The 23,800-nt window shown below is 41.9% G+C and overlaps 1 protein-coding gene across 1 annotated transcript in view; it reads right to left on the reverse strand.

Annotated features, from left to right (window-relative positions):
• Positions 1–22,810, reverse strand: part of LOC121324431 (presenilin-1-like) — a 41,996-nt gene extending 19,186 nt beyond the window's left edge. Inside the window, exons 1-5 of the mRNA XM_041266296.1 lie at positions 22,622–22,810; positions 20,203–20,314; positions 9,097–9,335; positions 4,720–4,861; positions 795–862 (exon numbers count right to left, since the gene is read on the reverse strand). Coding sequence (XP_041122230.1) covers positions 795–862; positions 4,720–4,861; positions 9,097–9,335; positions 20,203–20,277 — 524 coding nt within the window. The 5' untranslated portion in view covers positions 20,278–20,314; positions 22,622–22,810. The remainder of the gene's footprint in view (positions 1–794; positions 863–4,719; positions 4,862–9,096; positions 9,336–20,202; positions 20,315–22,621) is intronic.
• Between the last annotated feature and the right edge of the window lie 990 nt (positions 22,811–23,800).

Below are 23,800 nucleotides of genomic sequence, written 5' to 3' on the forward strand. Positions count from 1 at the left end.
TAAATGGGTCAACTGATGTTGTTTACTGCAGCATTTTGCACCTTCCTTCTGTAACAGAGCAGTGTCTGTGTATAAAGCACTGCTGCAGTGGATTGTAACCCTGCTGTGTATAAAGCACTGCTGCAGTGGATTGTGACCCTGCTGTGTATAAAGCATTGCTGCAGTGGATTGTGACCCTGCTGTGTATAAAGCACTGCTGTAGTGGATTGTGACAATGCTGTGTATAAAGCACTGCTGTAGTGGACTGTGACCCTGCTGTGTATAAAGCACTGCTGCAGTGGATTGTGACAATGCTGTGTATAAAGCACTGCTGCAGTGGACTGTGACTCTGCTGTGTATAAAGCACTGCTGCAGTGGATTGTGACAATGCTGTGTATAAAGCACTGCTGCAGTGGGTTGTGACCCTGCTGTATATAAATCACTGCTGCAGTGGACTGTGACCCTGCTGTGCATAAAGCACTGCTGCAGTGGACTGTGACCCTGCTGTATATAAATCACTGCTGCAGTGGACTGTGACCCTGCTGTGTATAAAGCACTGCTGCAGTGGATTGTGACAATGCTGTGTATAAAGCACTGCTGCAGTGGACTGTGACCCTGCTGTGTATAAAGCACTGCTGCAGTGGATTGTGACAATGCTGTGTATAAAGCACTGCTGCAGTGGACTGTGACCCTGCAGGTGAGGCCTGGTTACCAGCACTAGAACTGCATCCTGTCACTGCCCCAGCAATGAAGCAGCTACCTATGTAGTCCTAGCCAGCACAGCCAATGAGTGGACAGGTGACTGATGTACTCACCCCAGGTAGATGAAGGAGAAGAAGAAAAGCAGAAGCAGGGAAGAGATGATGAGCCAGCCGTGGATCACCTGTAGAGGAGAACAACAGCAGTCGTCAGACACATGCAGATCATTCAGACAGTTGCCATAAATTTCAATAACCATAGTTTTATATATTACAGTGTGTTCAATTGAAACATAATTAAGTACAAAACATAACCCAGGGTTAAAATGACACACATTTACAGCTGGTTTCACTGATGCCGATCAGCATTAATCTTGAACTTCTTTACCTAAACAGGGTCTCTGAAACCAGCTGTTGCACTACACTGCCTTGTTAAGCAGATACAGAATTTGATCCAAGGAAAGTTGTTGTGATATCAGCTGTCAAATATAGGTTTAAACACACTTTCTTTTACAAACACTGTTCTTGTTATATAAACCTACTTGTTATACTTTACCTCATGAGGACAGCCATACTCAAAGGGCTATTGCAAAACAATGTCTGTGTAATAACTACAGCACTCATGATGTATCCTCTATGTACAAAACCATGGATATTAAAACTTATGGTTATCGGAATAGTAAAAAAGAAGGGTTTTATTATCAAGATAATATTAGGCACAATAGAAAGCAGGCACACACCTCTTGACAGAAGACATAATTTAAAAAAAAAAATATATATATATATATATATATATTCAACTTTAGGGCATATACAACAATTGTAATAAAATGATAATACTAGTGCTGGCTTTGCAAGCTCCCACAGATAGTGTAAAGACGATTTACTTCTGATTTAAACATATTTCTGTATTATGTTTTTCACACTGTTGGAATTTGCTAGCGGCTAACAGGAAGGGCGTGTGTTGAGAGCAGTCTTCAAATTGTTTAGTTATTTTTAAATACAGCTCACTCTGGACAGGCACGCACCACAGTGGGTCGATCCTCATGTCATCGTTCTTAGATCTTAGATGCATGTTTTTTAGCTGTTTTAAAATTTCAACTAAGGGTAGAATGGCTACTAAAATAGTTAAAGAAATAGTTGAATAGGTCAACTCATCACCCCATTAAGAAATCATGCCTGGTGCTCTATTTGTTGAAGGTATGGTTGTGTAACACTGTTTGTGCACTACAGCTTAAAACTGCTTGGAATTCTGGAAAACTACTGTATTACTTCAATTTGCCGCTGCCCTCGTATTAAAAGACATCCTCGTATTGACACAGCAGTCATATATCAGCTTTATAATATCGTCCGCCCTCGAATAAACGCCACTATCCAGTAAAGAAACAATAAGGTATTCCTTTCTCCCCCCTACTAAAAAAAACACACACAGTAAACAAATAAACGCACAACACTGACTATGTACATGTAACACCCTGAAGAGATGGGAGCCTCAATCTAGCACGGAAAGTACAAACTAATGCACACACGCATAGTAATCTCAATCTAGCACGTAAATTACAAACTAATGCACACACACATAGTAATCTCAATCTAGCACAGAAATTACAAACTAAATGCACACACACATAGTAATCTCAATCTAGCACAGAAATTACAAACTAATGCACACACACATAGTAATCTCAATCTAGCATGGAAATTACAAACTAATGCACACACACATAGTAATCTCAATCTGGCATGGAAATTACAAACTAATGCACACACACATAGTAATCTCAATCTAGCGCGGAAATTATAAACTAATGCACACACACACATAATAATCTCAATCTAGCACGGAAATTACAAACTAATGCACACACACATAGTAATCTCAATCTAGTACGGAAATTACAAACTAATGCACACACACATAGTAAGCCCATTTTATTGTATGGTAGCAGTCATTTTGATTAATTTAAAATAAACGCCACAGCGCCAAATTTAAGTAACACGGTACTTATTAATGTTTACTATGTCCAGTTCAACCACAACTGCGCTTCTTCCCATCTGAAACACATGCTTCACAACGACTTTCTAACATTTCTATTCAAACAACTGAATATAATGAAATTACTACGACTTTTCCACTTTCGCTTTTCTATTTGACTAGTTGATATTTCTGCTACCCCAGTTTCAAGTACAGTTGAGTGAGCTGGTTCACTTAAGAATGTAGTCAACCGTTCTGTGCCCTATACTTCACCAGAACCCAGACCTTATGGGTTCACCAGTTTGCCAGGTAGTTTCAGTTGCACGCACAGACATGTCCTCTCTCTGTGTAATAAAGAGGCATGCTTCTGCTTCTACCTGCACCAGCAGGTTTTGAAGAGAGGAATACAAGTATTTGAACTTTCCTTCCTGCAAGTTACTCGTTTCTTGTTAGTTTTATACTCTTCCATTGATTTTATTCCTCTCTGAAAAGGACAGGCGCCTAGAAGAATTTTGTGAAATGAAATATTTACTATGGAAGGGTTCACCTTTAATGTAACTATCATAGGGTTTATTAATGTGTCTACTGACACGTTCTTCACTTTATTACTTATAACATCTCAATGCTAAACACCACACTGCAGAGCAGCATGTTTAAAGATAGTGCTCACACTATAAAAAGAGGTGGAATTAGGAGAAATACTGTACAAAATAAGCAAAATCGCACAAGTGGGCAATGGTACATAGTAAACACAATGAAAAAATGAAGACTGTGGCAATAGACAAGTTAATTTCTGTAAATATACCTTATGCTAGTTCCATTAAAAGGTGAAAGTTTCATAGTAAATATTGCATTTTTGTCCATCACTTGTATGTAAAATCCTAATCTTCTACAGTTTTGTTCTTTGCAAAACAACTCTAGGCTCAGAGTTCATTCAAGCACCACATTCCAGTGCCAAACATTTTCTTTCTCTTGTTTAGTTTCAGAAATCAATTTGCACATTGTCAGCTGCAGCAAAAGCTTTCTAATCATGTGGGTACATGTGTTAAATAAATCCACATTGGGCTGTTTTCATGAGAAGAGATTTTATCTTGAAAATTAAAATTCCTGTGCAAATTTACCATGGTAAACTTATATAGAAGATGTGTTTCACACAGTATGGGTGTGAAATATTGAATAAAATAAGGACCAATGTAACACTCACTTCTAGAGCTGCAGAACACCCTGCTGTGTTTACTTCAGTTCTGCAGCATCCTCAGTTGTCTGTATCACATTCATATTGTTTTTAACATAATCATGATCATTTTAATTGTATTCACACATCCTGGCTTGGGAACCCAAACATATTTCACAATGAACCTTGACAGCAACAACACTGATGCTCCGATTGAAATAGCGACTGTGGGGGCAAACCTGGGCTCATACATATACAGGGCCCTTAAAATGGGCCATGGGCTTTTTTTATGTTCTGAACATTATGTTGATGTTGACTCTGTATAGGTTCTGATAACTTGCCAATTTTCACATTATGTAGAACATCTTACAGGGTGCTGTAGGATACAAGCCCATATCCACTCCATGAGAGGTCACAGCAGCTACTCATGACTGCCTCTGCCACCACACCCGATGTATGCGTTTTAGAATTCACACTTAAAAGAAGAATTAAACAACATGGCTAATGGCCTGTATCATGTCAAAGTCAGGGTCCACGATATATGAAATACTTGTATTTTGTATCTTTTTAGTTTATGAATGTAAATAGCAAATGGCTTAAGTAATGCAATTGGAATTGCAGAGGAATTGAAGAGGGCCAGAGGAATTCATACGCTCTAATGCTGGTCTCTTCTTCACAAACCTTTAACTCGGGAGTTGTTCAAAGAATGTTTTTCAAAATCATTAGGAAGAAAATCAAGGTTCATTTCCTGAAACTGTTCTGGCCTATTGGTGATTTCAAGAACCACAATAAAGAAGAGTTTCATGCATATCGAACTTGATTTTAAATATAACCACCTTCTTAAAGTAGAAGCGCAACTGTGTGAATGGAGCCCGTGTCTCCAGGAGCCTCACCTTGTAGCAGCGGTACTTGTAGAGCACGACCAGCAGCAGCGTCATGACGATGATCACACTGATCATGATGGCAGCATTGAGGATGGAGTTGAGTGCTCGCTGTCCCACCGTCTCCGTGTCCTCAGGGAAGGGGGTGTAGATCCTGCAACACAAAGGAAAGCAGGATCAGCCCCACCTCGGCACAGAGCCAGGAAGAGGGGTACCTTGAGTCGGAATCCATCTCAAGGCAAATGGGTTTCATCTCAAAGTGGGCATTTAATGTAATACCACAAAATCACAAAACAATTCAGCACATTTCAGTTGGGAGTCTCTGCTTGAGAGAGACCCAGGACTGGACGGCAGACAGACAGGGATTGTTCAGGTCAGGATTGAGGTGCAGTTTCTCTCACAGAGCTGGTAGAGGAAGCTCTGCTTCACAGTTGTAAGTGCTTAATGTCCCTCAACTTTCATGCCACTACAGTATATTCACAATAAAAGGTAGGTCAAGTAATTGTCTTGGCAGCAAATGTATTAAGTACAATGGTAATTCAAAATACAACTATATTTCCTACTTGAATTTGTCTAGCAGCCTGAATCCAAACAGTTAACAATGGTTTCACAGTGCAGGAGCCGAACAGCTAACAACAGTTTCACAGTCCAGTCAGTATTACACTGCTGACCATTTGGTAGTTCAGGCAGCTCTTCTGTGGTGGCCTGTCGGGTTCAGGCAGCTCTTCTGTGGTGGCCTGTCAGGTTCAGGCAGCTCTTCTGTGGTGGCCTGTCGGGTTCAGGCAGCTCTTCTGTGGTGGCCTGTCGGGTTCAGGCAGCTCTTCTGTGGTGGCCTGTCGGGTTCAGGCAGCAGTTCGGTGGTAGCCTGTCGGGTTCAGGCAGCAGTTCGGTGGTGGCCTGTCTTGTTCAGGCAGCTCTTCGGTGGTGGCCTGTCGGGTTCAGGCAGCTCTTCGGTGGTGGCCTGTCGGGTTCAACATTAATTTTTGCTATTATTACAATCAAATTCCTTGGTTACTGTTTATTAACTGTCAGTGTACACTCTGCTTCATTAGAAAGTAGGCCTTGTTGGCTCTTCAGTTGGATTATAGTCCCTATGGGTAGCTTCTGCTGCAGACACACAACCTGCCTGTCCCTCTCACTCTTCCTCTTCCTCTTCCTCTTGCTGGCAGTGTCAACACTCTTATTGACTGAAGTCGTTATTAAACTGATTGGCTAAAAAAACAATAGCTGCAGGAATTCTCCAAACCATGAGCATCCATATCACTATATAGGTCAATAAATTCTCCAAACCTACATTCCCTCTAACTTTAACTTAGTTAGCCACTGTGGCTAAAGTAACTTAACATTTTTTAGCCACACTGGAAAAACTTTAGCCACTTAACAATATTATAAACAAGTTATAAACATACTGTTTCAGCAAGGCAAAAAGATGAGTATTTTATTTGAAAACACGAAGATATTTAAATGCCAGACCGTACCATTTACAATACACGTAAATATTACATTTAAATTGCACTATAACTCTGATTCCCGTTTAATAAATGCCAAACTTAGTCCCACGTGAAAAAACATCATTACAGATTTTCTAAATTCTGAACAGGTTTGCATTGACATTCATGTACTGCATAATCCTTTACATTATTGTGACTGTGATGCAGTTTTCTTTCCACTGCAAAATGGTTAGACATGCTATTAGTTTATGTTAATACTAATGCCTCCCTGACCAACCACAGCTCTAGTTACACAAGACTGTACTAAATGTGATTAATAATATTGGTAGGATTGTACAGCCACTACTGTGTTTAAAAAAAACTTTTCCTGTGACTACTGACTGTAATATTGCACCGATTCTGACACTAAAAAGCAATTAAAATCATACTGAAAATGTTCTTTCGTGACCAGAGGGTATGTTTGAAGTCATGACTGCTTCACCTCCCTGTGACTAGTATCACGGTCATATTTTAGTTGTGTGTACATGGGTGACCAATATTCCTTGGGCTGCATCTTTCGGAACATGATTCTGGTAATTGAGCTGTACAACTTGTTTTATAAAAAAAAAATTCTGTTTGGATACCATGTGTTTTTTTGGTTTGTTTTTTTTACAAGCAGCGCATCCGCTGACTGTTTCTAATTAAAACCTCTGTCCTCCCGCCAAACACAATGTCTGTGGCATGCATATGCTACGTGATAAAGCTAAAGATATTTCACTGGGCAAAATGAAATCAAACTAAACAGTACATTTCATTCATCTACCAGCATAAGTTAAAATGTGCTGGCAGTCTTACACAAACACATTTTTCAAAGCCTTCGCCACTGTGGCGAATTTCTGGAAAAAAAGTTGATATATAGGTCAATAAATTCTCCAAACCATGCAGATTACATCACTATACAGGTCAATAAATTCTCCAAACCATGCACATCCATACCACTACACAGGTCACACATGTGAAACAAACACACATTTTAGCAAGCCTGTATTTTCATTTTAAAACTTGATGATCTCTGAAACTACACTAGGTTCAAGAAATGTCTGTTTGTAAGAAATGCTTTCAGATTATCTTGCACTTCCTGGGTCATTTCATGTGGTGAGTGAACCCACCCCTTCAGGGCCTCCTTCCCAGTCAGTAACCACACTGACCACAAAGACAAAAATGACCTAGGAAGTAAAGCAGTAACAGACTTCCTGGAAGGCAAGGCATAGAAACTGAGACTGTTCTTTAATTTTATTACCAGATGTCATGTTCTAAAATGAACATACATGTTTGCTTGAAAACAAATTTCTTACAAAACTGCAAATATGAGACATATAACAGACATGACTTAATTATTTATTAGACTATATTACTTTAAATATCTATAATTGTAAAGGGCATTGCTTCTATAAGTGGCACGTAGTCCGTTTGTAATTCTACTGCTTAAGTTGACTAATGATGTAGTTCTGGGTGCCACAAGTACAAACGCTGTGTGTAAGTAGTCATTTCGCGGTGCTTTTAGGTATTAAGGGCAGTGCTTACATGATTGGAATGTTCTCAGCATTCTAGTAATGCTGAAATGCCATTTGCCTAAAGAAGCCAACCCCTTTCAAACAATCCTCACTAGAATTACTGGTAGTCAAGCCCACCTAGTGTGAGCGCTAGTTAGTGCAGCATTCCATGGAGGACAGGGCTGCTCCATTTCATAAACGTTTAAGCTTTAGCGATAAATGTGTTAAAACAGTTTTCATTGGGCTTTATAAGACGTTTAAATTAAAATCCATCATGGAGCCCACTAGAGTTCTGAGATTGATTATATATATATATATGTGTGTGTGTTTATAAATCTCCACAGGTACAGCGTTGTGGATATAAAGAAAAGACTATTAGCCTTACAATGCAAATGGACTGTACTGCTGTTTAAATACAATGTCTAAATATGGAACTTCCATCCTTATTGCCAATTAGCCTTTAACGGGGCTCTACAGTGTTGAGTTAACAAGACAGGAATAGATCAAAGACAAAAATGTTTCTTGTGGCCATCCATGAATACTTAAAACTAGAACAATGGTGCACGTTGCTGTAGTTGTATTCTGTATTAAAACTAGAACAATGGTGCACTTTGCTGTAGTTGTTTTCTGTATTAAAACTAGAACAATGGTGCACTTTGCTGTAGTTGTTTTCTGTATTAAAACTAGAACAATGGCGCACTTTGCTGTAGTTGTTTTCTGTATTAAAACTAGAACAATGGCGCACTTTGCTGTAGTTGTTTTCTGTATTAAAACTAGAACAATGGTGCACTTTGCTGTAGTTGTTTTCTGTATTATCATCCATAACAACTCTATAGTGCTCAATTCAGATATACTGAAAGTAAGAAATTCAACAAGCCTTTCAACTAGAAGTCTTTTCCAATGTCTTCAAATGTTTGAATGGTTCTGGAGTCACATTCTTCTATTCTTTTGGACCGATTGTGAAAGGTTTCTTAATGGGCACATTAACCACCCCCGATGGGACATTAACCTTGCAGAGGTGTGAGTGTCTAATTAGTCACATAGGCATGAGAGAAAAAGAGAAGAGAAATACACAGTAAATGTGAATAAAGATGTGAAAATGATGAGAAAAGTGTCAATTAAAAGATCTCAGTGTTTAGGTAGGGAGTTCTGTTAAAATGGAAGTGTATTATCTTCAAACAAACATAGCACCACCTAGTGAGACCCGAAGGAACTGCAATTGTCTTACCTATTACCAGTAGACCACGCTGCTTACCTCCCAGTCCCTCATCTCTAACCAGTGGGCTACACTGCTCCCTCCCAGTACCTCAGCTCCAACCATGAGGCCAAACCTCCTCCCTCCCAGTCCATCAGCCCTAACCTAAAGGAAGCTAGTCTCCTCTTTCCCGTCCCAGCTCAATACTCACAGCTGCCCATCCTTCTGCGTGTAGAAGCTGACAGATTTGATGGTTGCTACGACGACGACCATGCAGAGTGTGACAGGGACGAAGAGCATGATGACGTGCTTGGCCCCGTATTTCAGGGTGAGCTCCTCATCCTCGTCCTCCTCGCTCTCCAGGCGCTGGGAAGGGCATGCTGGGGGAGGCTGTCCATTGAGCTCCTGGCCCGCCCCCTCCACCATCCGCCTCCTGTCCGCACCCTCGCCCTGCAGAGACACAAGCACACACACCATGCAGTGAGACAGGGGGCACTAGATCTCTCTGACTGGGATAACAGACTGCTATGAGGGGATTTAAAAAGAGTAAGAACATAAGAACATAAGAAAGTTTACAAACGAGAGGAGGCCATTCGGCCCATCTTGCTCGTTTGGTTGTTAGTAGTTTATTGATCCCAAAATCTCATCAAGCAGCTTCTTGAAGGATCCCAGGGTGTCAGCTTCAACAACATTACTGGGGAGTTGATTCCAGACCCTCACAATTCTCTGTGTAAAAAAGTGTCTCCTATTTTCTGTTCTGAATGCCCCTTTTTCTAAACTCCATTTGTGACCCCTGGTCCTTGTTTCTTTTTTCAGGCTGAAAAAGTCCCTTGGGTCGACACTGTCAATACCTTTTAGAATTTTGAATGCTTGAATTAGGTCGCCACGTAGTCTTCTTTGTTCAAGACTGAACAGATTCAATTCTGTTAGCCTGTCTGCATATGACATGCCTTTTAAGCCCGGAATAATTCTGGTCCCTCTTCTTTGCACTCTTTCTAGAGCAGCAATATCTTTTTTATAGCGAGGTGACCAGAACTGAACACAATATTCAAGATGAGGTCTTACTAGTGCATTGTACAGTTTTAACTGATGGGATTACTTCCCTTGATTTAAATTCAACACTTTTCACAATGTATCCGAGCATCTTGTTAGCCTTTTTTATAGCTTCCCCACATTGCCTAGATGAAGACATTTCTGAGTCAACAAAAACTCCTAGGTCTTTTTCATAGATTCCTTCTCCAATTTCAATATCTCCCATATGATATTTATAATGTACATTTTTATTTCCTGCGTGCAGTACCTTACACTTTTCTCTATTAAATGTCATTTGCCATGTGTCTGCCCAGTTCTGAATCTTGTCTAGATCATTTTGAATGACCTTTGCTGCTGCAACAGTGTTGGCCACTCCTCCTACTTTTGTGTCGTCTGCAAATTTAACAAGTTTGCTTACTATACCAGAATCTAAATCATTAATGTAGATTAGGAAATGTAGATTAGGAATAGCAGAGTACGAAGGCTTTCAAATCCATTTAGCACTCATTTAAAGGGAGGCAGTGATAATGTTGCTAGTGCTCTTCAAAAGTTAAGCAAGCTGCCTTTCAAACCTTCAGGTAGCACGCCTTTAAAATCTAATCTTTTTATAAGGCACCAGCAATATTATCTCTGTGTTATTATTTCTGAATGTTACTTCCTAAAGGGTCCTGTGTGATTCACTCACTAGGGCGCACAATACTAGGGTTTGATACTTAAAACTTAATTTCTGTGCCCAATGTTCAAGCTATCACTTGAAAAATGTTAATGACATGTAATTGCACCAACAGATTTAACCGACACCTGCAGTATATAAAAGAGTCATGGCACCCTCTTGTGGACTCAACACTAGGTGCCTTTGACAGGGAGTGTAGTAGGCACTGGCCAGCATTTGACTATAAAAACTGTTTTGTTAACCACAGATTTGTTGTACCTTTATTTCAAAGGTGGTTTCCATGCCATCATGCTTTCCCTTAACTTCCTGTGTTGAAGGTAATAGGAGTTCACCTGATTCTGCACACAGGAAGTGAATGGGAAGAGGATCCTACAGTCTGGTGGCAGCTTCAATGAACATGAAGTCTGGAAAACTGATGAACATCCAGGTAGGATCCAGCTAAGGTAAAATCAACAGGGCTCAGTCCAGCTTGAGTGGACCAAATCCTGGGGAGGGGTTTCCACTATCAGTGGCTTATGATATATGAACTTTCTATGGAGAAAATGGTTCTCTGTGTGTGTGAAAAGAAGGAGATCGTGGTAAAATGTCCATTTCGATGACCTCATTATTTTAACTTGAAAAGGGGTAAGAGCAGAGGCAGTCGTAAGTACGCATGTAGGTACATATTTCAAACAGTACTGCATGTATCTGGAGACCCGCTTATCCAATCGTCATGAAACCTGGTACTATTGAGCACGTTATTGGGAATATTGGATTCTGAGGAGACAGCGGTGTCTGTCTGTTTGTTCATTCATCTGTCTGTATGTCACACTTGTTTGAATTCTGGACAATTGCATATCATTGTAATTGCGTATTTGGCAAGTTTGTAGAATGAATATTTACCAATGACAGGTCAAGTAGTTTTCCTTTTTTCTTATAAATAATATAATATAATTTAATATAATACAATATAGATCTGTATCAAACATGAAGTCAGTATCTGAAAGTTTTTAATCTGTGTGACTGGGAGGCTTTTATCTCTGTCTGCAAATCTCAGATAGTTTGGTAAATGTGAGCAGATGAAAGTGAAGAATCCTGAAGGAACTTCAATAGGTCAGGAATGGCTGAATTCTAGTCACAAAATGAATAATTGAATATGAATAATTGCGTACGTATTGTTAGAAATCGGGTACTTGTTTTTAATCTGGAACTGCTGCCATCAATCTACCAGGAGCCCTGTGAGAAGGAATTGCATTTCAGGGTTCATTGTCCTGATTAAATGAATACATTCCAATCTGGTCTGTACTGTATGTCTGGAGCAAATTTGCAGTGAAAAATGACAGCCATATATTTACAAAACTCAGACTTAACAAGATCTCAGACCCAGACCTGAGGTCAATTACAACTGTAACTGTACAATTCCCAATTCTTCATTATGCACCCACTACACACTCCATTCATATATGGGTCCCTCGACTTTCAAACAAATGCAGCACCTTGGCCCTGGCTAGTGCACAGTGCGGTGGCTCCTCGTAGGGTGTATGATATACTGCACACATTCAGTGCACAGTGTGGTGGGAGTGGCAGGGTGTATGATATACTGCACACATTCAATGCATGAATGAAAACTCCACATAATGTACTAGAGAAGAAAATCACCGAGATGTTACACTGGTAATATTTTCTGTCATGCTTCGGTATGCTTGTTGCACTATTTCTGACTGAGCACAGTCCAAGAAAGTGGGATTGTTTCTAGTAGTATAAACACATGTTTTATACGGTGGTGCAATATGAACAGAGTAGAACCCGTCACAGACAATGTAATTGGTTCCAGATTTCCATCAGACATGTGAAAATACTGTAACTCAGAGGGAGTCCATTTACTACATTGTAGTTGCCTTATTAATGTAAGGTAGATCAGTGTGTCTAAAACACAGCAGTACATGTTGCAACTACACAAAGAAAATCTGTAAACATGTGTTTATATCAAAAAGCTCCACCACAATTTGTGTAGTGCCAGAACAACAAAAGGAAACTTGATCCGAGGTGGTAGACCAGTAGATGGCGCTGCTCTTGGTGTTAGAAAGCCACTTTGGCTGATCTAGTCTATTAACACATATCTGTTGCAGGATAAATAGCAGCTCCAAAACTTAATCAAAATCACCTTAACACAGACTTATCAAATCAAAAGATAAAAATCAGTATGTTTTTTCCAGCTATTACAATAAGAAGAACTCAGAATGGCTGCACACACCATAAAGGGTGCAGCAGAAACAACATGACGCTGTGAACACGTTTCCAGCCTGCTAGTCCTGCAGGCTCAGGCATACTGAGTGAGGGTGTATCCACACTAAGGCGCTGCAATAGCAAGTTGTACTGTTCAGCTATTACTCATTCTGGCACCTATACAAGCACAGAGATGCAGAGCAGTTTGATCCATTCCTGGTTTTAATTTGAGTTTAGTGAGACACACCTGAGCTTGTTACCTATACACACTGTGGCTAATCAAACTTCTATTAAAACCCGGAATGGGTGAAAATGCGATGCAATAAGAGTCTTATTTCCATCACTGCAAACAATATGTTGATTTACTTGTAGCTGCAAAAATGGAGAAAGTAATAAATCGACCACCAGTTCAAAGGTACTACGACCACCAACCAGGATGATTTCAAACACAGCACTAAGTACAACTGCTTCCCTCCCAGCTTTGTATTATTAACATTCTTCTTCTATTTCACGTCCACTTGAATTTTGGCAGATGACGTGACGTGTCAGTTTTGCTGTCCGATGATAACTATGTCTATAAAATAAACTAATATAAAAATCTACTATATATAAAATAAATGTGCAATATTTTATTTATAAAGCAATTAGTGTATTTATCTTGAATTATCATCATACTTATGGTTTTTGAGCTTTCAAAGTGTAAAAGTGGCCTTCTGTGTTACTGTCTGAAAGTTTATGCATTTTCATAAACTTTAAAAAAAAATTACAAAACTCAGAATCAAACAATTAATGAAATACACCGGCATGATTCTTTGAGGGTCTTTTGTTATAAGGAGAAATGCTGTCTGATTATTTAAATTCACAATGAGCTTTTTATGAGAAATACTTTTGTCCAAGAAATTGATGTCCTCAAACATCCTGAGGTGTAACCAACATTGAACAGCCACTTTAGACCATATTGCCTGAAGATTTCACGTGACCTATGACCTCAGTGTATATGGAAGTCCGAAAGGACCCAGCATATGTGGAGCAAGGTCAGTATGTCTCTCGTAAAATGTTTAAAAAAATGTATATTCATGGTTCCTTATAGGACATGGAAATAATCACATGTCCTTCAGTGTAACTCATAGAATAAGGTGATAAAGAAATATTTTAAAAATCAACATCTCTAGATATTTGATTGTTACAGAATTTCTTCAATGTCATTGCTTTGTATAGATGATCTAATAATTGCCTGTTACATTAGCATTAGATGAAAAACGTCCTTTGGTGTAATCAGAATTAGGTTACACCAAATGTCCTGGTGGTTACACTGTATGACTTTAGGCATGGTCTCTCAATTTAACAGATTTATTGATTACTTATTATGAAGAGCCAATAAATATTTATTTTTTATGAACAGCCAAGTTTAAAATGACAGACTGTGACAGAAAGATGAGTTCTGGTGATGAATCTTCCTCCCGACCTGTGAGGGCGCTAAAGAACGGGAGGAGAAGTATCTGGAAGGGCTGGCCTGACAGTTCGTTTCCAGGTCAGGGAAGTGGGTCAGCCTGGAGGGAAGCGCGACTCTGTTGTAAGACCGTATTGATTTGAAAGGTAAACGAGAGGCAGCTGCAAGTAATAAGGCAGCTGCAACCGTTTATCTCGATATCATGCGGGATTACATATAGGGGCCAGGGTAACACTGATCTTCTCCTTCGTTTGGGTTAACGTTAGGAGAGAAGGACTGAGAGAGGAGCTCTCAGAGTATTTATGAAGAGTGTTTTACGTGCTGTGTGTTATTTTCTGTCTGTCTGTAATTGTCTGTCTTTGTCGCACTAATAGACAGTTAACACACATCTCCGGAGCTGTCGAAAGGAGAGCACTATCCGGAGCACCACTGCACTGAGCACCTGCACGTTTTCGATCACCCAGGACTGGTGACCGTACCGTTGTTTTTGTTCGGGACTGTGCCCTTGTTTTCATTATCCCCGTGCTTTACACATTGTTGTGTATTGCCGGGGATTTATTATTTTTGACGGTTGCCAGACCTGGAAAAGAACAATAAAGCACTTATTCACTGAATCACTGTTGTCTGTTCATCACTCCTGCACCGCATCACCGCGACATCTGTTCCCCTTACCAACCACTTTGCCACACGTGGTGTCAGATCCGGGATGGACTGCAACGCACTGGCGGAGCTGCTGCAGGCACTGGAGATCAGACGGGATGCAGAGGAGAGACGGAGGGAGGAGCGCTATACGGCGCTCATTGAACGGGTAGGGCTGATCGTTGCTGCAGGAGCGACCCCTACCGGAACATCATTGATGTCGGCCCCGAAGGCACGGGCCATGAAAATGACGGCGGAGGATGATCCGGAGGCATTTTTGGTGGCGTTCGAGCGGCTGGCAACCGCGGCGGGATGGCCTCGGGAGTTCTGGGCAAGCCAGCTGGGACCTTGCCTGGTCGGGGAAGCGCAGGCAGCATACCAAGCCCTGAGCGACCAGTACGCCACTGACTATGACCTAGTCAAGCAGGCTATCCTCCGTCGTCTCAACATCACCGCGGAGACCCACCGGACGCGGTTCCGCGAGTACCGGAGAGCCCCGGAGACACGCCCCAGGGTGGTGGCACAGCGGTTGTGCGACCACATGGTCCATTGGCTGACCCCAGAGAAGAAGACCGCTCAACAAATGGGGGAAGCCATTGTGGTGGAACAATTCTGCCATGTGGTCGGCGCCGAAACTCAGGCGTGGGTACGGCGCCACAACCCTGACACCCTGGAGGAGGCGGTCAAATTGGCCGAAGATTTTGAAGACTCTTTGACGTCAGCCCGGGTCGGGATCCTGTCAGCCCCTGCCCTGCTCAGGAACCAACCTCTCCCTCCCTCTCCTCCAACACCACCACCATCACCCTCGGTCCCGGCACCCAGACCTCCCAGACCGCCGACCCCGTTGGGCCCCCTTGCCTCCCCCCCATGGAGACCGAGGATGGCCCCCAGCTGGGGTAGAGGTGTTGCCCCTGCCCCGTTGCCCTACCAGCAGCGGGACAGATATTTAACCTATGCCCCCTCTGTCCCTCCACTCTGTTTTAGGTGTAACCAGCCAGGACATAGGGCCAGGTCATGCCCCGCTGCTATGGAGTGTGACGTGGCTGCATGCAACTGGACACCTGGAACGGGTAAGCAGGGGGAAAACGGTTGGGAGGGGCCCTGTCTGATTGACGTGGTTTTAGGGAATGTGAAAACCCACGCGTTAGTGGACACAGGGTGTGAGCAAACCTTGATCAGGACAGCTCTCTTGGGCGGTATGTCGTGGCGGCCACAAGGTCAGGTGGCCATCTCCTGTATCCATGGAGACACGGCGGCATACCCCACCCTAAAAGTATATTTATCGGTAGGACCGATAAAACGTCACCTTGTAGTCGGGGTGGCGGAAAGGTTGCCGCACCCAGTTATTCTGGGCCGAGACTGGCCAAAATTCAAAGAATTGGTGCAAATAATGGCAGTCTCAGCCACACACGTAAACGTGGCAGAAAAAGGGAAAAAGGAACGGATTGGTGATGTGTTTCCTTTTCATCCTGAAATGTTTTCCCCTCTTTTCCGTCCTAGAAAAACAAATAAGGAGAGACGGACGGCGAAATGGGAGGGAGCGTCTTTGAGACAAGGCTGGGGTCTGGTGGGAGAGTGCTGTAATGGTAACAAACGCCAGTCGAAGGGAGTGGGAACGCAGTGTGACCGAGAGAGCGAGGTTACTGGGCCGACTAGGGCAGAGGTTATTCCAGCCCCTCTCAATATACCGGACCCGTGGTACTCAAGCGCGGACCTAGTGTGGGGCCAAAAGAACGACCCGTCACTGGTGCACGCTTGGGGGCAGGTCCGGTCCATTGAAGGTAAGGATGTTGATGGCGCTGGGCCGCTAGTATATCCACATTTCAGTATAAAGGGGCAATTACTATATAGGGTAAACCTAGCCGCGGGCACAGGACAGCCTGTAACACAATTATTGGTTCCCCCGTCTTGTCGGACCGAGGTCATGAGGCTGGCGCATGATATCCCTTTTGCGGGGCACCTCGGAGCCGAGAAGACGAGGGAGCGAATATTGGCTCGATTCTATTGGCTCGGTCTTCATACTGATGTGTCGAAATATGTAGCCACATGCCCAGACTGCCAGCGAGTAGCGCCAGGTCGAGTGCGCCCCGCTCCTTTGGTCCCACTGCCGATTATTTCCACTCCGTTCGAGCGCATTGCAATGGACATAATGGGCCCGTTGCTACCTTCTGACTCTGGGTATACGCATATATTAGTAGTGGTGGATTATGCAACGCGATACCCAGAGGCAGTTCCATTGAGGTCCACTAGTGCAGCTGCAATAGCCACCGAGTTAGCGCAGATTATGGCTAGAGTAGGGATCCCCAAGGAGATTTTGACTGATCACAGAACCAATTTTTTGTCCAATACGTTACAGCAGGTGTACAAAATATTAAAAATACGTCCCATCAGGACGTCCGTTTATCATCCACAATCGGACGGTTTGGTTGAACGTTTTAATCAGACCTTAAAGTCGATGCTGAGGCGATTTGTAACACAGGAGCAGAAACATTGGGCATCGCTTCTTCCCTACCTCCTTTTTGCGGTGAGAGAAGTGCCGCAGAGTTCAACGGGGTTCTCCCCCTTTGAGCTCCTGTACGGCCGGCAGCCTCGCGGCATTCTCGACCTGCTGAGAGAGGGGTGGGAGGAGCACAAAGGCTCGTCTAAAAATGTAGTGAAGTATGTGCTCCTACTACGAGATCGGCTGGATTTGGTCGGTCGTTTGGCCCAAGACAACCTCAGATCGGCTCAGCACCGACAACAGCAGCATTACAACAAAAATGCACGGATTCGAACCTTTCGACCAGGGGACAAGGTAATGCTGCTACTTCCCTCATCTGAATCGAAACTGTGTGCTAAATGGCAGGGGCCGTATGAGGTGATTCGGGCTATAGGGAAAGTAAATCATGAAATTAGACAGCCCGATCGCCGAAATGAACGTGAAATATATCATGTCAATTTGTTAAAGCCGCTGCCTTTCAGAGACTGATGGACCAGGTTTTACGCCCACATCATGAATATGCAGCAGCGTATACTGATGACGTGGTGATATACAGCTCCACCTGGCAAGAGCATTTGGCTAGGGTTGCAGCCGTTCTTCAGTCTCTAAGGGCAGCCCGGCTGACAGCTAACTTGAGGAAATGTGCGTTTGCCAAAACAGAGACTCAATATTTGGGATTTTTAATGGGGAATGGAAGGGTGAGACCTGTACTCGCCAAAATCCAGACTTTGGTTGATGCAGCGATCCCCAAAACCAAGACTCAGGTGAGGTCACTACTGGGCTTAGCCGGTTATTACCGCCGCTTCATCCCCGAGTACGCCACAGTGGTTAACCCGTTAGTCGACCTCACCAAAAAGAGTGCTCCAAATTTAATTAAATGGTCAGTGTCAGGGAGCGTTTGATACTATTAAGCGTACACTTTGCCAGGCCCCCACTCTTATCACACCGGATTTCACCAAGAGATTCATCCACCACACCGACGCATCGGATGTAGGTTTGGGTGCAGTCTTGTCCCAAAAAGTAGCTGGAGTAGGACACCCGGGAACGCAACTACTCCGTAGTCGAAAAAAAGTGTTTGGCCATTAAATGGGCTACTCACTCTTTACGATACTACCTGCTGGGACACTCATTTGATCTGGTCACAGACCACGCCCCACTGAAGTGGTTAAGCACAATGAAGGACAGCAATGCCCGGATAACTCGGTGGTATCTGGCATTGCAGCCCTTCATGTACCACATGGTACACCGTGCGGGGAAAGACCACCAAAATGCGGATTATTTTTCCCGGGAGGGGGGAGCAATGGGGAAGGTAGATTTAGCCGAGTGTTCCTTCGGCTCCACTCTGAGCGGTGGGATATGTGACGGAAAGATGAGTTCTGGTGATGAATCTTCCTCCCGACCTGTGAGGGCGCTAAAGAACGGGAGGAGAAGTATCTGGAAGGGCTGGCCTGACAGTTCGTTTCCAGGTCAGGGAAGTGGGTCAGCCTGGAGGGAAGTGCGACTCTGTTGTAACACCGTATTGATTTGAAAGGTAAACGAGAGGCAGCTGCAAGTAATAAGGCAGCTGCAACCGTTTATCTCGATATCATGCAGGATTACATATAGGGGCCAGGGTAACACTGATCTTCTCCTTCGTTTGGGTTAACGTTAGGATAGAAGGACTGAGAGAGGAGCTCTCAGAGTATTTATGAAGAGTGTTTTACGTGCTGTGTGTTATTTTCTGTCTGTCTGTAATTGTCTGTCTTTGTCGCACTAATAGACAGTTAACGCACATCTCCGGAGCTGTCGAAAGGAGAGCACTATCCGGAGCACCACTGCACTGATGTTCCAAACTGTGCAGCGCCGACTGGATGAAATTTACACAAGCCTGGTAGCTGTTGACTTTCCAGTATCAGCAGTATGATGCTTTCAAAGTGCCTAATGCAAAATGTTATTGCTGTTTTTCTCATGTTATGTTAAATTTCTGTTCTATTCCTCTGTTCACCAATGTTGATTAGTAGTAATTTAAAAAAATAAAAAAATAATGCAAATTTCCAACAAAGTTAAGCAATTATTCACTACTAATGTGTCTGTTTTCCTTTAAGATTATAAATTCATAATTTAGGTCTGTATTTTAATTAAACAGGCCATGGTTTGAGGTAACCTGCTTTGGCCCTATTGTGTAACCCATATGTTAATTGTATTAAAGTGCAGATATTTGTGTGAAACTTGTTGTGCCTATACAAACACATAGAATACATCAATTAAATGTGGTAAAAAAATCATTTTTGTCTTTTTTTTATTTTTTTTATTTATAGGTATTATTGTGAGCTCATACTAAAAAAAGTGGAATCGTCACAAAGAAAATTAAGAAAAAAGAAATAAATACGGAAATATAATTGTATGCTTGTGAAGCAGGATAGCTAAATAGTAATGCATGAATGTTTATGTGCATAGAAACTGTACATAAGGCAATTTATTTCTAGAAAAATGTGTAGTTACACCAAAGGAAACTTATGGTACAAATGGCAAAAAAAAGCAGAAATAGATCAATTAAGGTGTGACAAGTATGTGTGTGTGTGTGTGTATATATATATATATATATATATATATATATATATATATATATATATATATATATATATATATATATATATGGATGGTACACATTCACAGGAAACCAAAAATACTAACTGCATTAATTTCAGACATTAAAGTTTTTTTCACTTTTGAAAACCTTCTGTCATCTTCTCTTTTACACCTAAACTTTCTGACCTAGATGCACATGTGACTTGGGATGAGGAGAATTTGAATTTGAGAAATCTGCAACAAAAACAAAATGAAAATAAAACAACCTTACCGAATTATTTCTGTGGGTATCTGAAAAACCCTCAGAAAGTTGCTCATGCAAAACGTTTGCCAGGTTTTCAGCCATTTGGAAAATCTGTGCCCTCTTCCACGCTCATACAAACCTACAGCAGCAAAAGACAAACAAGGAATTCAATAGGGGGACTAAAACAGCAGCAGTGTTAGTCAATATGCCTTCAATATTGTTTTAATGTTTGAGTCCAGTTATCAGTTTTCTCACTGCAAATCTTTAAAGAACAACTTGGTACGGGAACTGAATATCAGTCTGATGTTAACAAATGTATTCTGTTGTTAAAATTCCCTTTGTATTATTTTGTGTTTCAGTCATTACCTCCGGTTGACTTTTTAAAAGTTTAAAGCACCCCCACGTCCTCAATAAAGAACCAAGAATCACGTCTAACCTCCAGGTGATGGTACACCAGAGTGCAATAATTAACCAGCCCCTCCAACACTCTGCCTCTGGGAAAAGTAACACACTAGTAAGAAATACTACAGAAGAAAAATGTGGGCAAACAATTGAAAAGGAAAACAGGAGGGATCAACCGTCATACTTTAACTTCATGTAAACATAAAAGGTATAAAAGAGTGTGTTGGTATTTGACAATAAGTCGTGTATTAGTAAATGACAAACTTATACAGTGAAGGCTTGATGATAAAAGTGCAGAATCTTGGCAACAGGATGATTCAGAGGGGTGGGAACAAAGGAGCAAAGTCTGTACTGTATGTATGTCAGTGCTCTCAGTCAGTCTGGAGTCAGGTCTGTACTGTATGTATGTCAGTGGCAGTGCTCTCAGCTAGTCTGGAGTCACGTCCGTACTGTATGTATGTCAGTGCTCTCAGCCAGTCTGGAGTCAGGTCTGTACTGTATGTATGTCAGTATCAAGCCCAGCACAGTGGTGCATAGTGCTCTCACTCGAAGTCTGGTGTCACACACTGCACATACTTGGATTGACCAGGGACTCACAAATGTTTTTGTTCTGTACTGTACTGTCATTAGATACACTGTAGCGTTTACTGGTGCATAATTACTGTTTGAAGAAAAAATAAAAACCAAGACCCTTTTGAACAGTTAAAGTTATTGCACAATACTATGATTTAGGAGAAATGCTGCATTCATGGCCCATCCAGTAAGGAAACCACTGGTTAATCCTCCAAAACTACAAAACACTCAATTGTGCTAAATCTAGAAATACTCAAAAGATTCAATGACAAACGTTTCAATTAGACGTGTTTCTCAATGTCTTCCAGTCAAAATGTTTGTCATTGAATGTATGAAGTTTCTTTTCTAAACTACTCTTCAGGATATTTCACATACAGAGTAAGATTTATTTTAGACATCGCATATATAGCCAGATTTTAACACTGTGCTTTAGTGGCAGAAAAGCTCTTAAAGCTGTTGTGTCCCACAAATCGTCTTCCACATTAAAACCATACTGCACTCTTAGAATAATAGTTCTGTGCACTCTCTCAAGTAACAGGCCTTGTTGACAGCCACGTTTGTTTACATTCCCCAAAGACAGATTTACAGGAGAGACAGAAGCGTTCTGCTCGTTTGAAACCTGTCGGTTACTAGAACGATACATAATTGTTCAAACTCAAAGCAAAATAGAAATTATAGACGTTTTTATCTCTAAATTGTGCTTGAGGGTTACACAAAACGTATCACAGAACTTGTTTAGCCGTCAAAAAATAAATATTTTAAACCCGTAAGTGGCACTAACAATACATATGAAATTACAAACAGTTCTGAGTGACCATCGCATGTAACGCTACAACTAATGGACAAAGGTATGATGTGACTCCATTATGAAATGCATGTTGTAGTTTAAACATGCCAGAATGTTAGAATGATAGAATGATTGAGGTCTCAACTCTTCACAAAACAGTTAGATACGGAGCAACATGTCAGTAACTCTGAGTGCGAATCGTGATAACACCCTGCAAACCAGAGCCAGTGTTATACTGTACATGTCTGAAGGCGGGATGAGGACTCTTATTTTCAGTCTATGTACATTTGAAGTGATTTAGTGGTTTAGTGGTTGCTGAGATTTTTTGCAATTGAAGGAATTGGTGGCTTTGGTTTATCAAAACAAAAAAAGGAGCGATTCAACAACACAGGACGTATCACAATGACTGTTGCTCATCCAAACACAGACAATCTAGACGTAACATATTACATTACATTACATTACATATTACATTAGCTCACTAAAGATTTAAGTATGAATATAATACCACAACCGGGAAGCCTGGGAAAATTATACAAAATTACTATATTTTTGGTGGTTATTCAAAAGCCTACCATGAGGGTAGGCTTTTCCAACAAAGAAAACTGGTACACTACCCGCGAGACGTCTCTCTCTCTCACACAATTGAATTATTCTGCTGTGCGGAATATTTTCTTATCTTACCTGGTTGAAGTCCAGTGATACAGCGCTAATTCAACACCGATATCCTGAAAGGTTTATTTGAGGAATTACTGGATGTACGGGTTATTTCGCTTGGATATTAATGTTACTCTATCGTACGCTTCTTCAATCCTTATAATTTTACCCTACCAGTCGAGGAACGTACACCCCTACTTCACAACTTCCTATCGCACCCAGGCAGGACGTGACATCACTCGTTTCTATGTAAAGTTGTAGTCCACTATATTTCTGTTCCGTTCCGAAGACGATACATGCAGGAATGCTGCTACACACAACACAGAAACAGATTCGATACATTTAGAAGTTTCACTGTAACAAAAACACAAATGAGATGAAGAAGAATTTTAAAATATATTCTTCGGTATGATATATATATATATAAAAATGATATTTCCATTACATGAGAGTAGATGTTGAACTTCATGCTGATTTGAACTCGTCTCTCGCCAAGATAAGCATCAACTAAGACGTAGCTTTGCAGTAACTAATGTGATCCATCTGCATCTCCATCCATTTGCGTTGTTTTCCATCTGATGATGTAGATAGCTTTCTGTCTGGTGTTGATTGCTGAAGTGTAATGCTGGCTCTAGGGATCAGCTCATTTTGCCTCCCCAGCGCATCAACACACACAACGGCTGCGATGCTGGCTCCGGGGATCAACCCAGTGCGGTCTCCCCAGCGCATCAGCATGACAACCATCTGGATTGAGCTAAGTAGGGTACATCTCTGGGGTCTTCAAGTGGGCACCTTCCATCCTCTGTGTTTTGTTGACTAGCCAACGACACCTCAAGAGTTCTCAACAGTGATTCTGGCGTCCCAGCATCAACCCCCTCCATTCCCCATTCAGCTCAGCCCAGTTTACTTACCTGTACGTCAGCGTTGCTTTCTTTCTATTGTGCTTGAGATCCCCATCCAGAATCTTTCCGTCTCAACCACAGCCAGTTGTTGCTCCTTTCTGCTGCTTCAGATAAGTTCTTCACTGTGCAACGCAACTCTTGGCCACTGAACCCGAAGTCTCTGAGAAACTGGGTTGTAGAGTTTGCCACAAATCCTCGACTGGGTAAACTCGGACTCTCCATCCTCGCTGTTCCACTTCAGCAGCTAGTTGAGCATACTGAAGTTTCTTCCTCTCATACGCCTCATCCACAGCATCCTCCCATG

The sequence above is a fragment of the Polyodon spathula genome, chromosome 12 (assembly GCF_017654505.1).
Source record: "Polyodon spathula isolate WHYD16114869_AA chromosome 12, ASM1765450v1, whole genome shotgun sequence".
In the NCBI taxonomy this organism is placed as follows: Eukaryota; Metazoa; Chordata; class Actinopteri; order Acipenseriformes; family Polyodontidae; genus Polyodon; species Polyodon spathula.